We start from the raw sequence: 17557 nt of genomic DNA, 5'->3' as shown, positions 1-17557 counted from the left end.
TACTGCTCGCGGCACAGCCCAGGAACTTACAACGAATACGGCCATGCCGGCGCTACCATATCACTTTGCCTCCTGCCGCGTCCCGTTTCTTTCTTTTTTTTTCCTTTCGGAAACGCGTGCAATTCTATTATTTTTTACCTTAAACAGTGTTTCTGAGTTCGATGTATGGGTGTGGTAATAACTTCAAAGCAATTAGTCATTCCCAAAGTCAGTCGCAGAGGAATGTCTACTGTCACAAGCTCTCGTACAGTCCAGTAGCCTTCAAGAAGTGCAGAAGGTATTTTGTAGCCTTTCGCATGCAAGAGTGCAGAGGCCATGGTCCCAAGAGCTTTCCCTCTGAGAGCGCTCTATTATCTAATAGGCTGAGTTTAACTTGTAGAGCACGTCGTTGAGCGTCATTATTTTTCTTCTCTCCCCTTATCTATTCTTCCTCTTTGCCCTTCCCCAAGTGTAGGGTAGCCAGTCGTTTACGTTCTTGATTAACTTCCCTACCTTTCCCTTTTCGTTTCTCTCTCTCTCTCTTTCTCTCAAAACAACTACGAACGCTGAGATAAATTCTGGGGTTTTACGTGCCAGAGCAACTACCTGATTATGAGGCACGCCGTAGTAGGGGACTCCGGATAAATTTTGACTACCATGAACAACGAATGCTAAGGTATATACGAGTACAAAGATATGAATGCTGTCAGGCGCGTCGATACCACGTGTGGCATGCTGCACAGATTTATTGCCGCTGTATGAACTCTACCAGCACTGAGCAGCTATGATTTCCGACTTACTTTACAGAGCTGACAGGCATTACGCGCCTATAGTGTCCTGGAGCCGCGCTACATGCATGCATGCGGGCACCATGCAAACGCTTACGAACGCCAGCGTAAAATTTGCGCTTAACTTCCTTGCTTTTGTAACGCTGCACATACTCGCTAAGTACACGCTTCAATTGACTGGTAAGACATTTCACCACTTCTAAATATGAAAGAAGAAAAGAGACAGGGAAGACAGCAGAGGCGGGAGCGGTGAATTCACTTTTTGAGGCGGCCACTCGGCGACCGACGCCACACACGACAAGCGGTGGCTCCTGAGCGCCGAAGTCACTATAAAATTGTCCCAAACGAAAAGGCCGCTAACAAGGCCGCGCCCAGCCAAATGACTCGCTCCTCTTTCTCGCTCCCCGCGCGTCACCGCGCTGTTCACTCCCCCCCCCCCCTCCCCCAACCCGCGTCTGCGCGCGTGTGCGCTCGCACCTTTTGCGCGGGCGCACGACGCACATCGGCGGGGCCTTTGACGCGGCAGAGGCGCCTTGAATCGCGGCGCGACGCTCGCTCGTTAGGCGCCCATTGAGACGGGCAGACACGCGACGTCTGCTCGCTGCTGCCGCTCACAAGGGCGCGTACACGCGTCGCCGCGCGACGGCGACACGCTGGAAAGTTGACAGGTTCGGGGCGCCGAAGAGAGCGGCGCCAATAGCGTGCAGCATTCGCCCAGCTAAATGATTTACAAGATCTGTCTCCTGTGCTCTGGTGTTTTCTGTTGTAAACACCAAATATGCGCAACGTTTGCCTCGCTTCCTGTCAGAGTGGTCTGGTGCTGGCTGATGCGTGCAACCACTGATGTTCGGTGCTTCCTGTTGACATTCAGCGCAAAGAAGCGAATCGTTTTTTCCCTCCCCATCCACAATTCTGCAGTGATTGGCGAGTGCCTATGCCTATGTCGTCTATACCAATAACGCCAAATCTCTATCCCTTGGGTGTTTCCAGGGGGGAACACGCGAGTGGTGTCGAACTAGCTGCTGTGCATACCGAATAGAATCTGGTTACAGCAGCTATGCGAACCAGAATGTTCAGGTATACACTGCAGAGTGTGCCCCAGAGTGGGCCTGCAAGGCGTTGTATAGCTGGCTTGCACCACCATTGCAGTGTGGCACGTCATTTCTTGCACCCCAAAGCGCCATAGCTGCAACGCACATGGTGATCTGGTGAGGCGTGCTGCGCACCAGAAAGGTCTGGTGCTGGACGGTGTGCACGCAAACTAGTGTTACGGGGTGCCGTTCGCGGAGCGTGCTGCGCGATAAACAGCTCTTCGTATGGAGAGTCGCCTTCCGCGAAAGTGGCTGGCTAGAGAAAAGGAGACTCGTAATCACAAAGAAGTTCTTATGCTAGAACTCTTCGTAAGAATAGGAAGGAAGGAAAGAGAAAAGCAGAAGGCAGGGAGGTTAACCAGAATAACGTCCGGTTGGCTACCCTACACCGGGGGAATGGTAAAGCAGAGGTGACAAGGAGATAGAGGAGAGAAGGAAATTAGCGGTGAGTTCAATGACGCGTGTGGGCTAATAGTAATTGCACTAATTGTCACAGACGTTCACACAAGCCCGTCGTCCTCAAGAAGCACAAAAGTGCCTTCACCGCTTTGTGGGCCGACGAGCGATGGGGGCGGTGTTCCAGCAGCACCTGCATGGAAAACGGCCGATTGTCCAGTTTTTGGAGAGCGTTAGCAAGTTCTTGTCTTTCTGGGGCATATCGTGGACAGTGGCACAGCAGGTGATCGATATTTTCTTCGGTGTCGCAGACCTCGCATGCTGCACTGTCGGTCGCTCCAATTAGAGTAGAGTATGCCTTTGTGAAGGCAACTCCTAACCAAAGGCGACAGCGAAGCGTAGCTTCACGTCGATGAAGACCGAATGGAGGTCGGAGTTGCAGTGAGGTGTTTAATCGATGTAGTCGTGCAAGTCTTTCTTAAGTTTGGCGAGTTCCACTCGGTCAGTGAGGGACCGCGTGCCAGGTGTCGAAGCTGCCTTGCGGCGTCTGTCCTCGAAAGGGGAATCGAAACGCTGTGCTCTTCTTCATGTGATGTGCGAGTATAGCGTTATCGGCGGTATCATTGCCACTGATTCCACAATGGCCAGGTACTTCGTAAGAATATGTTACTGCCAATTGTCATGCTGGTCAAATTATTAACGAAGCAGGCATTCCAAACACCTCTTAAAAACAAAAGGTTTGCGGAGTCGGCCCATCTTCTTTCGGTCGGAAAAGCCTCGTGAATATAAGTCCATGTTGAGGCGAGTGAAATGGCCGGTGCACATTTGATCACCAAAGTTTACGCCGCTACATACAAGGCGATCACCCAAATTGCAAAGGATTCGTGTAGTTACAGACAGCGATGTGCGTGTGTACGTCCCGCTGATATTCTGCCGGCAACTGTATACGTGTAGCTTCCATAACGCTGCACGGGTGTTTAGCGAGGCCTGGAATGTATGCACTCAAACTTTTGCTTTCTCTGTCTCTCTCTTCTGTCTCACTCGGAAGCTGGCCGCCCGCTTTGTCACGAATGTCGCGCCGCCCGCACACAACACGGAGAGCATATGCGCTAGCGTCAAATGGCGCGGCGTTAATAGCAACGCGCGCGACGGCGGCGTCCGTGCGCGCCCGGGTGCGCACCGGCGAGGCGACCACGACAGGTCTGCGTGGGAACGGGTGTCGCTCAAGTGTACGGGTGGAGAGCGGGCGCGTTAGGCTGGGCATCCGTTGCGCACCGCTTTTATTTCCTCGTCCCGATGTGTTCCTTTTATTTCTTTCTGACATTTTTCTCTTTTTTTTCTTTTTGTTACGACGGTCGTTATTGTCGACTGTTGCGCGCCGCCCGCACTTGTACACCGTGATATCGCGAGCTGCCTTGGCGTGTTACGCGCGTTCGACGCGGATTGAAACGACGGCTTCGACGTGAGCCAAATGGAGGCGTTGAGTGCGGCTGGGGCCTTATAACTCTTAGGATGCCAGGCGTTGCCGTGTTAGCAAGTTATTCTTCCAGTTGGTATCTTTTTATACAATACGCCAAACCCTACCATTGACAAATTTTCACAAATTGGCAAACACTACTCAATTTTTTTTTAATTGGCTTACGCCCGTTATTGCAGTTCAGTAGGAACAGGCCTTCACCCCGCTATCATTTACATTCATTTCTGCACATTACATGGGGAATGAGAGTTTGCATGTATTGTACCTCGCCGGTTCCCCCTCAACTAACAGAATCGAGGCGTCTTTGACATCGCTGCCATGTGCGAATTATTTGCGTAAACATTTGTTGTGAATTTTGATAGTTACACGTCGCCCAGCGAGAACTACTGCACCGGGAACATATTGCACAAATAGCTCGATCCAAAGCACATGACATCGGTTGATATAATGATTAATAATAATTACGAACAGCGATGGGTTACAACTGAAGGAATAATAGAATAAATCAGCTGTATGAATTGACATGATTCGCAGTTATACTCAGCCAATTGCAAGATAACTCACCACCAACTTGCCCAATTTCGTGCTGTAGAAGTGGACAGAAAGAAGATTAATATAATGAAATGGAGTGAACGATATAGCCTATGTGAAACAATAGTAAACGAAATCAAGTCGATATGGTCCTAAGCATTCCGTTGTATATTACGGAACGGATATTGTCTAATACGGAAGGTGTTTGACGAACAGAGCAGTAACAATGGCTTTCCGAAGTCTTCGAAACAGCCGTGAATCAGGGAGGGACAAAAGACGAGACGAAAAAACAAGCCACGCCAGCCATACACACGCATAATCATTGTGCAAAATGGTAATTTCTCAGTTAGTTCAAACTTATCTTCCGCACTTTTATTTCTTTAGTTCATTGCTTCGAGCGCCTTGTATTTGGGTTATCGATTACATAGGGTTCCATCTGCCGTATTGCTAAGTCTCTTGGTTGACCTCAAGACAGAGGTACGTCGGCGATGAGGCAGTAGTCACTCGACAACGTCTGTCCATTTCGCTAACCAAATGCGGTATACACTTCTAGTCTGCATCCGTTGGTCCAAGAGAATTGTAATCTTACGGTTAATTTTACTATCTCTTTTATTATTAATTTATTAAATGTTGAAAGGGACTCTTATTTTGGCAGTAGAACATAAATAAACGGAGTAACCGGGGCACTCTCTACCTCGATCTCTGCAAAGACGCCGACGTATAACAGAACAGAACAAATGCAGTGTTCACACTGCAGGTCTGATTCCAGAACCAGTACAACTGGTTTTGAACTGCGGCATTTCCTTTGATAGGACACTGAAAGTGTATACATTTGCAATACTCTGCCACATTAAATGGATAGGGACTTTGCGTGAGTCTTCTACAGAATTTCAGATTTCTGCAAAAGTAATTTTGGAATAGAGAAAGAGAGAGAGAAATAAATGAGATGCAGAAGGCGGGAAGGTTATCCGGAAGTAAAAATCCTCTCTGCTACCACCCTACATTGGGAAAGAGGTAGAAACGCAGAAACACTTGTGCGCTGAGATTTCGGCGATCTAACAGTTTTTCTGCAAAAATTTGCGATTGGCCATCGTCGCAACAAATAGTCTTGCTACCAATCCGATCACTGGCTTGAAAGGAGTGAGCTCAACCTCTTACCAACGAAGAAACGCTCCTACGTATAAGCGAAGTTTTGGGAAGGTGGTTCCCGGTTTCTTTATGTCCCCATCGCCAACGTAGACAGCAACTTTGCTGTCTTCGCCGAACAATCGTGATCTTACTTCCTGTTCTAATTAAAATGTGGACGTCAAAGGAAACATGTTCTATAAGGCAACGTTCAATTTTCTAATTATCTGAGCTGCGTTGCTGATTAAGCGGGTGCGGAGGACAAGAGTGAGTGGAGCCATGCACGGTAAACGTGGGATACGGAGTGGAGGCTAGATGCACCACCGTATTCAGAGTCCGTTCTCGTGCTGGGAGCACCAGGCATTGAGTACCAGCGCTGTTTAGATGAACTTAAAACTGTTTTGCAAGAACTAGCGCGTTCTTCTGAAACAAATGTATGGTCAGCGTGAGAAGTTTGCGGCCCGACGGATCTGAGAAATTGTTGAATTTCAGAAGAGTTTGCCACCGTAACTACTAAAACTATACAACACTATGTTTTGGCGTATAGTTAGTATGCGCTGGAAACCCTAATACCTGGCTGCGTGCCCAGGCTGCGGAAATACTCCGTGTTCTCTCAAATACTGTGGTCTGTAAACTTTTGACGCCGACTATACACTAGTCAAGCTGTAGTATAGTTTGCAACGACTTGTCTATGATGGCTTGTATGATACATATTACGCAGCCATGCATGCACATAGTATAATGTTAAAGGAGAGGCGAAAGAAGTGGCCGGGTTTCGATCCCCCCAACCTCGTCCTTAGCAGCCCAACACCATAGCCACCAAGCAACCGCGGCGGGTAATCCCAGCGCTTCTGAAAGGTGGACGTTCCCTGCAGCTCTTGCTGGGTGGAATTACATTACGATGTGGTGAGTCATCTTCGGACTCTTGCTACAGCAGATACGTGCCTCATCTCGTTGCGAATATTTCCTCCGGTATGTTTTACTTTGTCAAAAAATGGACACCCGGTCGTGAAAATTGTGGCTTGTGTAGATGAACGACGGGGATTAGACCCGGACCCGGATGTCTGACCGATTCGTCGTCTGGCAGCAACTGAGAGAGCCAGCGCCCATGGCCTCTGCTCGTGTTTGGCGCACCTTTTTCTTTATTTCCAACAGTGAGTTCGTGTTCTATTGCGCGGGTGAAGATGGTTTTCTTAGACGCCACAGGTATACAGCCTTTCTTAGCAGAGCGAATTGGGAGCAAACCCATATTCAACCATGGTGCGATGTCGTCGACTTATATGAAAAAAAAAACATAAAAAAACAGATATTGAGAATCTATATAGACGACGGAACAGAACCACGTAACGCTACATGGTTTTCCATCCAATTTGTCGTCCACGCACGCGTGTTGAGAATGTTCCAGAGCAGTGGAATGAATGTATTAATTTGTTCACTCGACGTTGCAGGCCCGAACTCTGCACGTTCTTAACAATCGTCTCTTGAGAAATGTCCTCGTATACGCGTTGGCTCAATTACTATAGTGCAACCAAAGTACGCACGAGGTTCCTGCCAAACTTTAGATGCACCACTTCATCTTCCTGGACTGAGAGAACATCGATCCTCGGTGCTTGCCGAACTACATGCATGGTGTAAATACAATTTCAGGCGGTTGCATACTTCCGATTGTGTTCGAGCCCCCATGACTGCCACAGTGGTGATCGCCCTCTCAAAGATACTGCAGCTCTTATTAGCATCAGCAAAATTGGCGAGGTGAGTGGAAAACTTATGGATGTGCTGTGGAAGCAGAAAGGTACACTTCAGTCCTTCATTGCTTGCGGCAATGCAGTAACAGAGCCTCGCTGCAGCTTTTTGAAGAAAACATGTGAAATAATATCGCCACCAGTGGACGAATGCCTTCTTTCAGCTTTGATGGCTGAGATGAACCCAGTCTGCGTAAACAGACCCGTAATTTCATTACGCACCCGCTTCATCTCTCGTTGCAGGAGCAGCCGCTGGTGTTTCAAAGACGCGCTTGGAGTTCTTTTGATGTGCGAGCTCATCTGCACGGGTGGTAAGTGCCAACTGAACGCTTGGTGAATAATTTATTTCTTTTTGGAGACGATTGAGGTCATAACTTAAGATTCAGCAACCGCCACTCAACATAATTTGAGTTTTTCCTTTTAACGCGACACATTTCATTCAAGTTGTTTCAACGGCTGCCTACTCAGCTCGATTCTGCGCTTCGCACTCGCATTTCAACCAGGACAGCCTCGGCTAAAAGGTTTCTCCTATAAGCGTTCTCGTAAGCCATAATCACGCAATGCGCGCATAAGGCACAAAGAAAAGCTAAGCGACAAGCGTCGCTTACATAAACGCGAAGCATTACGGAATTACCCAATGCATCTTGCCGTATGACAGATGCTTGCATGGAACCACGCAAGGATGCCTCTGTAAGAACACTTACAGCATGTGACTCACTCATTGCGAAAACTTGGTTAGAAGTCAAACAGTGGTATTGGTGCCTATATGTATTTGTTTTTTACAATGATCTGTGGCAGCATGACAGCCGCCGCATGACCGTTGTCAAACGTCTGATACGTGCACTTGTAGGCCCATTTCAGCGCGGCCACGATGTAAACTGTGCTGTAGAAACGTGATGAAGCTCCCACTCGAATTCAATAGCACCGATACAATTCAGTTCACGCGCAGGGAAAACGTTGTTAGCTTGAAGAATGTATATAATTAAGTGTTTCCAAAGTGTTCTTTAGTTATAGATAAGGCAGGCAAGATTACAGTGCCCCGAATTTATTGCTATTGCGCGACCGGTTGTATACTGCGTGTAAATAGAATCATTAGGAAAGGCCAATACATGTACGCGCACCTCAAAACACGTAATAAGCCCATAACTACTGCGTGAAAAAAGTTGAGGGTGCTCTAGGTTCAAACAAGGCTGAATTAAGAAACAAAGAAACAGGAAGAGAGCGGTGTGGATCAGAGATGAAAAGGGGGTAGCTGATAGTTGACATTGGGCTTAGTTGACATTAAGAGAAAAATATGAAGCTGGGCAAGTTATGTAATGCGTGGGGTAGATAACACCGGTGGACCATTAGAGTCACAGAATGGGTGCCAAGATAAGAAAGCGCAGTCGAGGACGACAAAAAATTTATGTGGGGTGATGAAATCAGGAAATTTGCCCGCACAAATCGTAATTCGCTCACGCAAGACAGGGGTAATTGGAGGTCACTGGGAGAGGCCTTCGTCCCGGCACTGTACATAAAGATAGGCTAATGATGATGATAATAGTAATCCCTAAAGTTTCGTTAGACTTAGAAGCTATCAATAAATGGAAACAAGCGAAATGGGGCTATAGGATGAGATTAGAAGAAGCCAAGCTGGCTTGTGTTCATAAAACTCCGTATGCGTAATGAGAAAGAAGAACAAGGGGGGGGGGGATATATTATTTCTTTTAGTTGCAATAACATACGAGTAGACGATGAAACTCAATAAAGAATTAAGGAAATGAACTGTTCTGTTAATCGAAACAAATGTAGAAATAATAATGAAAAATAAGATTAAAGCGGGCGAAAAGACAACTTACCATCAGTGGTAAGCAAATACATCTTCCACAGCTCTACCAACTGAGCTACAGCGACGGCTGTCTGATCTCATCTTTCACTTTCTTGTGTATCTGTACTATAGCCCTGGGAGTGTTAGACATCGTCACTCATGGGCAAGGAGGCGGATGCAGAACATATTTTCAGCCGCAGCTACCGCATTCACCAATAACTTTAGCATCAGGCAACTGGCCAATAAACCATCGTATGTTACGGCATTGAACCAAGGCTGCGAGGTTCGACGCCCTCGCAATGCAGTGCGCTGCCTGTAACTGCAGGTGCTGACTGGAAGCGGCCTTCGCCGCAGCAATCGTCTCGTTATCACGTCGGTCGCTATCATGAGTGGCGGGCGTTCGAGTGCGCGGGAATGGGGAAACGCTCCCGCGAAAATTCTTACGAATTTCGCGAATACGGACTGCTGTGCCCGTTAATGCCGCATCTATAGGAATGCGGGCTGACCGAAATGGATGTCATTAGGATATCGCGTAGTCGCTGTCATCCCTTTTTAGTCACCGCAGGACGTTTATCTTATTTTTCTTCTCTAAGCATGGTGTCCTCCTCCAATCTGCGGCTGTGCTTCGTTGCAATTGGACAAAGTCTTGGCAAACGCTGTCTCTCACGTCATCAAGTAACACGTCAAATCAACGGAAACAAAACAAAATAAAGTAAAAATAGAAATGAAATGACAAAAAACTCGAATATTTGGTTGACGTTGAACTAGAATCGACGAAGCGCGGATTCCGATGGAGGATGCTCTATCTTCTACGTGTCGAGCTCTTTTAATTCTGTGGCAATATATCATTACTGAGTGGCCGGACAGCTTGAAAATAAGGGCAGTAACTTACTAAAAAAGGTTCGTATACAGGCTCAATGAGAAAAAAACAACAGCAACCAACCAGCCATCAGGTGCACGAGTATACAATAGTCGCATTCATTCAGAGAATGGCTGAAAAGTCGCAACTATACACTAGGCGAATATTAGCAGCTTCCTCTCAGAAGACAGTCGCCGCATACCGGAGAGGCTCGGCGTCTCTGAGGGGCATACGTGCCTTTACAGTGAACAGACATCCAGTAATATAAACGAATCCCATTGGTTGTCACTTCTGTTGAACGGTACGTAACTGATTCTATGCGGCTAAATTCTGTTCATATTTCATCCAAAAGTAGAGCGCTTTAAGAGGCAAGAGTAAATCAGCAATCAGTAGTTCCAGTTTGGTTGCACAGCCTGCCGTGTATGCCTCTATGTGCCTAAAACTAGCATGCGTTCGTTGTAGGTCCGAAGGAAAGCCTCCGAGAAAACGTTAAGACGAATAATGGTGGCCACGTCCTCACTTCCTTGGCACCTGAACTGAAGTCAATAGGCCAATAAATCAGCCCATCTCCCGAAGTGGCTTGGGCCATTTCACCAGCAACAACCAACGAACGAACTGAGGCAAGCTCATGAACAGCTTCAGCAGCACCCAAGGTGTATGCTGCAGCTCACAGCGCCGGCATATGCGCAAGAGAGCCGCCCCACCTGAAGCAGCCAAGGCTCTAAATGCCGAAGCCTTGCGGGTTAAGAACGAGCAAGTTTTCGCAAGAACAAACAACGCCGACGGAAGGACGATGGCTGTGAAGTACGAATTACGAGAACTAAGGAAACTAATATAACAGTACGGACCTCAGCAAGCTATTCATTTGCATCAGGACATGTCATGCTTCATTTTAGTTTCGGCTGCAGAGGGTAATGATGCACATTCGCCGATAACAGAAAGAAAGTACGTGAATTTAGCCAAGTGAACCTGATATAGCCATTGCTCAGCTGTTCGAAGTCGTTTATATGGAAGTGAACCACCGGCTAATGGGACCGTGACGATTTCGTGTTACGAGCGACGGCAGCTACGCGTAGAACCACCAACCCCCTCGAGCATGTGGGCTGCGCAAATATATTAAACACATGCGTACAGCGGAAAAACTGTACCCAAATGGGCGTCGGTCATTAAAGACTCAAATGGTCGCGCGGCGCCGCAGGAAATGCCGCGAATAGATGGCATCGCGTGCCCACTGACCGTGCTCGTCGGACGACGCGAGGCTGCTCCGCGACGGCGGGCTGTGGGTCCTGGTCGCGGCCGCATCCATCGAGAGCCGAGACGCTGATTTCCTGCGCCGCGCGCCTCGCCAAAAGCCACGCGTTTGCCGCCCCAGCCTCCCCATCGCGTCGCTCACCTTCCCCCCTCCCCTTTCCCCCCTACACCCCCAAACGCGCAGTCTCCCTCCCGCTCGAGCAAACGCGACTTTTCCTTCTCCCATCCCGCCGCGACGGCACGGCACACCTCTTTCCCTGTCACTCTCTTCCACCATTTCCGCTCGCCCGTTTCAGCCCGGGTCTCTCTCCTCTCTCTAAACTCTGGTTAGAACTTCGAGCACCGCCAGTCACGCCTTTTCTCCTTCCTCGCGAGACAGCCTCGAGGCCTTTCCTCTTCCTTCCCCCACCGTGCTCTCCCGATGTGGCGGTAGCTCTTCGCTCTCCCAATCTCTGCCTACCGCGCTCTCCCAGTCGCCGTCGCCCAGATGTGCGGTGGCGGCGCGAGCGATTCCGGCGCTGTCGCGTGTTACGCCTTCGCCATTGTTTGTCCCGCAGTGGGCGAGCCGTGTGTCTGATTGTACCGACGTTTGCGAGCTTCGTCTCGGTATGCGCGCCGCGTCTTGCCTCCTCTCCCTCTCCGGATTAGAACCCTTACCGAATTCTTCGCTTCTCCGAGCACTTCCATTTACTTGTTTCGTTGTGTCATCCACCCTTTCCCGCGTAAGATTCCCCCACCTTCTTTCACGAGAGCTGTGCGCGAGTGCGTTTTTTTTTTTTCTGTGCGCCGTTGGTTTCCCCCTTCCCAAGGCACACACGTTCAGTCAGCGGTGCGTGTTGCGATAGCTTGTTGCACGACTTTCGGCCATAGCGTGAAAGCTGTGCGACGTATTGCAGCGAAAGGCGAACACCAACGAAGATGGCTTGCACGATCGTGTTTGTTAGAACAGCCGGATAGCAGGAATGGACCACTACTAAAATATTCAACTCACGAACGGTAACTACTTGCGAGGCACGCCATGCGGATGTCTGGGGAATATATTCTTATTAGATCACGTGCACGTAATTAGAAGTTTGCGCGTTTCTTCCTAGTGCTATATCCTCTCTTTCAGACCCTTCTCTAGCCGTGTCTCAGGGTTACTCCTTGTTGTAAGTTGCTTGTTAGGCTTGTATTGCGATATCCTGGACAGTAGTGATGCACGGTTAGATAACTAGGAGATGAATTCCAAGCGAGGCGCTGAATGATTATTTGTGCAGAAGTATGAGGGTATAATTTGTTTATCGCATTCGCCATTACATTTTTTTGTAGTGGCTTCTTAATGATTAGCGACAATCCAGTTGCCTCACTTTATTCGATCATTGACAGTTAGGGAAGCCAATCCACTCGCTACAATGCTAGTTATACTGAGGTTCACGGAAGGTAATATTTTAGGTTCGCATTTTGTCAAGACAATTTTTCTTGCATTTCGTCCATTTCTTATCGTTCCTCGTGGGAATTGACCGCTCCTGACAGCACCGGAGGCGTGGCATCACGCGGAAAAGCAGAAATAATAGGAAATTAAAAGACTGTAAAATAGTAAACAGAAGCGATAACGACTAGTAAAAACACCACTGAGCAAACAATACATGTCGAAGTACGAAATAAAAGCTAACTATCCGAATAGAACATTCGTCTTCTCCATGTTTCTGCTGCTTGTACGTTCCTGTGGTTCGCTTGCTTTTAGAGCAAGGGGTAACTTCACGTAGATATCGTAATATACGCAACGACAAGAACCGCATGTTTATTGACACACGCAAACATGCTCAAACAAAGAAAATAACAGGAAACGTTTGTCCAATAACGTCACGCTTGCATTCTCAAGTCTTTCGCGTGGCTAATAGAGAGACAGAGTGAGGGGGGGGGGGGGTGAGATATAGGGTTAAAACTCTATCGCCTCCACGAAGCACGTAGCGAGCTGTATGTTAATGAGCTTACAGAGCATTTCCTTTTTCTACACTCACTGCAGGTGCTTGCACACAGCACGTATGGAACGGCCGCTTCGCTTTACCACTCCATTTCGCATTAGGTGGAGCCTAACCTAATGCAACGGACGTTTCCCAGAACTGCCTCTCACGTGCGCGCGCACAAATTCCAGCCGATGGCGTAAAAGCCACCGCGAAAGCTTCAGAGAGTGCCGCGGCTTGCACAACAGGCAACCCTACCGGGAGGCGAAACGCCATGTCTGCGTTCCCTAGAAGCGAGCGAGAATCCCGAGGGGGTCGCTGAATGGCGTTAACGCGCACTGGAAACAAATGTGGGGAAAAAAAGAAAGAGAGAGAGAGAGAAGTTAAAATAGGAAAAGAACTTGCTAAAATGAAGGCTGGACGAGAAACGCATGACCCTAGCGAGCAGTCAGAGTCAAGAAAACGCACTTTCCGAGTCAAGTGGTCAGAAGCCTCCAATGGTCTCCCCCTCTCTCTCGGCTTCTAAGAGAAAACAGAACTAAGGGCGCCTGCATCAGAGGCGGGGCACCCCGGCCAATTGAAGGAAAAGAAATTAGATAAAAGCCAAAGCTGGAAGAGAGAGAGAGAGAGTAAGAGGATACGGAGGCGTGGCCTAGCGGCGGCGACGCCCACCTTGGCGCCTGCTCCTCGGGGCGCGACCGATCAATGCTCGCGCGACGTCGCCTTCTGGCCGCGCCAAGAGCCTGCCGCGTCTCGGAACGCCAACGCGACACCAAACTACTCCCGCCCTGTGCAGGCAAACCTTGTTGTGACTTTGTTCGCTTTGCCACTGCGCACGCCCCCTCTCCACGTACCACTTCTTATTTGTGCAACCCTTGCCACAATATGTCGGCTTCTCCGCGCGCCTTATCTTGCAGAGGCAAAGCCCGACTCGCGGGAGCGGCTCGGCGCATCTCGCAGCGTTACGAGTTGGATCGCAACTAGTCGCGTCCGTAAACAAGAGTCGAGGGGGTCTCGCGCTACTGACTTTCTTACTCTTGTTCCTCCCTTAATGCATCACGCGGTAGGGACGAACGATGATTTGGTCGCTTCTGAACCGACAGTGACACGCGTGGTCGAACAAACGGTCGTGATCTCCGCTGTACGTCGTCTTGAAGTAAACTCAAACTAAAGCTCGTTTTTTTGTTTTGTTTTTCAGCAGGATGTGCTTTTTTAACACATGAGGTTCACAATCTCATATGCTGACTAAAGTAAACTTCTTGTTGCTCAAGAGACACTACTCTGCCAATGAATGAACATGTGCTTCAGGCATGCAATAAAGATGTGGATAAGGAGAAGAGCAACAAGATTTCATATCACACGAACCATGTAGTATAGCTTCGAATCAATTTTGAGAACCCGTGGTCTTTTAACGTGCGCCTAAATACAAATACGCTCAAGGTATTGGCTCGTGCCGCAGCATAGGAATGCGGCCGTCACATGGCCCCACTTTTCCCTTCTCGTATCTTTTTTTTTTCTTGTAAGGAACGCCAATGCTAACTAACTGTGGGCTATAGCTAACTACACTTCGTGTACTTGCCAAAAATGTTCATGGAATAGTTCTTGTGACACTCAATATAAAGAAGAAAAAAAGGAAACAAATGTTTTATTTGGCCTCTGTTTTTATTTCGGTAAATACACATGAAAAGCAGGAGCTATTGCTAATGGCGAACTTAACAAAAGCAGGGGCTGTATTGGAATTACAATAAACACCACAATATAGGCACCACAAAAATTCAACCAACCCATGAAAAGTCAGCTAAGGGAAACACGTGTGCGGAGTGGAGATCAGTTTCAAGACGCAGATTATTTATTGCGCTGGGTTAAACGACGGGTAATAGGGCTCAGGTTAGGCGCATAATGAGGAAATAAATGGCTGTGACTGCGCAAGTGTGCTCGTGGCACAAAAAACGCGCGTACAGAAGTTAAGCTGTCACATATAAAACTAAAGTGCGCGCAGTAATAAACAAGCACATGCGATCGCCATAGCTTCGACGAGCAGCAAAACCCTCTGCAAAACGTGGTCTCACTCGTAATAATATTTGCACCCTAAGAAACGAAAGCCGGACGAGCGAGGAAGACGGCTCTGAACGCCTTAATTTTTTTCTTTTTACATTTTTATATGGTCCATGTTGTTGCAGACAGCTCAGCAAAACTCTATAATTTTGCTCGAACAAGAATAACTTACCACGAAAGGGCAAAGATACTTCATAATTGTATCATGATACAGATACAAGATACTGCGGAGATATGTATTTGAGATAGAGATGCAATATAACGGAGCATTAATTGTATCTTACACGATATTCCTCTTTTGTATGTTAAGATACTTCGATACATTAGTTAATTACTCATTACAGCTTCTCTGTAGGGGCCACTGCATAGCAATAATTGGCTTGAAAATTTCGTAACTCCTGTCAACAAATCGGCTGTCCTTCGAATGTCCGCCATTACCAGGTAGTATTTTTGAACGATATATCACATTATGATATTGTCATTAAAAGAAAGCGTTACCGCAGAGCCAACTCCGATATACATGTTAAACATAAAAAAAGCACTCTTACTATACAATTTCTCAACCGATTTGAATAAAACTTGATGCATTTATAACAGGAAGTGAAATTACACCGATAGTAGGACGCTGAATTTATATTCAGGGCCTCATAGTTAAAAGAAAAATATGGCAGAAGTTGGTTTTAAACTCGAAGTGCAATGTTTACGAAAACTGATATCGCAGTTCGGTAAAGCACACGTGTTACAGAACTTTTTGGGATAGTTGTGCTATATGTTGTACGTGTTGCATATGTGCAGCGTACCTTGGACTGGGGAGAGAGGATTGAAAAGTGAAATGTAGAAAGAAGTTCACACGTTGCACCGGTACACGCACAATCAAGCACTCGTTGCGGAGCCAATCACAAGCGGCCATATAGGATGGTACATTTCAACAAGCACATCAGCGCTTTTTGTGGATTTGTATAGCATACGCACGAGGCCGCAGTCCCAAAACCTTCTCTCCTGCGAGAAGACTCTCACCTAAGTGCCCTAAAGCTGTCCGAAGGGCAATCCTTTCGTTTTCGTATGTCGAGCAGTCACGCAGGAGATGTTTGATCTTGCGAAATTTCTGCTAAATTAGTACTGCAATTTGTAGCGGTGTATAACAGATTACTTTCGTCCCGTGTAGGTGCCCCAAGAGGTGCAGCGTACAGAAAGGTGATAATACTTCTTTTGTTGAGTTGCAGATGGGTAAACATGCTTTCGTTTTCTTGAATTTGGCGAATTTCGATTAGTGACCTAACTCCGTAACGTACAAAAGATTGTTGCCATTTCTTCTAAATGCACAAGCCTTACAGCGGAAGTAAAAAAGAAAAAAAGAAACGTTTTCTCTGTTCCCCGAATTTGTACAGGAGGCAGTCAAGTAAAGCTTCCGAGAGGCTGGCAGGGCTTGCATCAGATAAACGCGGGCACATTTAATCGTTACGAGGCACTGGCGGGTCAGCTCGCTTGTGTTTGTTTATGCGTTTTTGTAATCACCCATGGTATATGTATGTATACATTACACCGTGTAATCACCCCACATAAATGGTTAGATTACGCATTGAGTAGGTTGGCACGTGAACGATGGACATAACAATTTTTATTGACAATACGTTGAACAACGGGATTTTTGCCTTTAGGTGGCGTTATATGTGTCTGAATGTCAATGGCATAGAAAAATTTGACCATTATTTAAAGCGCGCGCAAGTTTACATGAGGATTAAAGTTTGAGCTGGAGCCGTATGCGCAGCTCATGATGGCTTCGCAAAACACTCATCTTGCTTTCGCTTTGTCGCTGTAGATGCTAAGTTATGCAATAGCAAATGATGTTCCATCTAAGATAGCATGCCCACTATCAACTTCCATGCTGAGCTATTCGGTATAAATTTCTAGGAAACAGGCTCGCAAACAGTGAAATAGGCCTCTCGGATCGTCCTTATTTGGCAACAGCATTCGCCTTGTTGTAATACAGTAAAAGCTCGTTAATTCGAACCGCAAGGGGAAGCCGCTTCAGTTCGAATTAACGAAAGTTCGAACTAACGAAAGTGAAGGAGGGCAACAGTACACTGCGATTTGGAAGCAGTAGGGCATGTCAGAAATGTGGCGTGTCAGACAGTGATGGCGTGTGCCGCGGGCACACGCCATCTTCAAGTCGAAGCTCTGGGTCCGACTGTGCCACACCACCGATGTCCACCGAAACGAACGTTAGCCGAGGCTTAACACCATCCCAATGAATCGCGACGGCCGATACCTCCTAAGCTGAAAACAGAGGTGCACAACCGATGAAGACTGCCGAGACAAAGACGCTGAACATGTGAAGGTGGCGAAGGCCCTGATTCGTTATTTCTTGATTGCAAGCGGAGCTGCGACGTACTTGATTCGTTGTGTTTTGGAGCTTGCCGTGCCATCTCCGCACAACATTAGCAGCTGTACAAGATTTGCAAAGCCTCCGAGATTCGCAACGGGCAAGAAGTCTCCGAGGTTACGTAGAACGG

The 17557-nt window shown here is 47.6% G+C and overlaps 2 protein-coding genes across 9 annotated transcripts in view; one reads left to right on the top strand and one right to left on the bottom strand.

The window, feature by feature from the left end:
• Hr51 (Hormone receptor 51) overlaps positions 1-11166 on the bottom strand; it is a 57853-nt gene extending 46687 nt beyond the window's left edge. For all 3 annotated transcript variants that reach the window (XM_065441762.2, XM_065441770.2, XM_065441780.1), the window contains exon 1: positions 11032-11166. In XM_065441762.2, coding sequence (XP_065297834.1) covers positions 11032-11101 — 70 coding nt within the window. In that variant the 5' untranslated portion in view covers positions 11102-11166. The remainder of the gene's footprint in view (positions 1-11031) is intronic.
• Positions 1-17557, top strand: part of LOC135909729 (vasopressin V1a receptor-like) — a 295126-nt gene that overhangs the window by 25461 nt on the left and 252108 nt on the right. For all 6 annotated transcript variants that reach the window (XR_010566781.2, XM_070531679.1, XM_070531677.1 and 3 more), the window contains one exon: positions 7373-7440. The gene's annotated coding sequence lies outside the window, so the exon portion shown is untranslated. The remainder of the gene's footprint in view (positions 1-7372; positions 7441-17557) is intronic.

Source organism: Dermacentor albipictus, chromosome 1 (assembly GCF_038994185.2).
Source record: "Dermacentor albipictus isolate Rhodes 1998 colony chromosome 1, USDA_Dalb.pri_finalv2, whole genome shotgun sequence".
Taxonomy (NCBI): domain Eukaryota; kingdom Metazoa; phylum Arthropoda; class Arachnida; order Ixodida; family Ixodidae; genus Dermacentor; species Dermacentor albipictus.
Note: the sequence above shows the minus strand (reverse complement) of the source record. Positions and strands in the feature narration are given on the sequence as shown.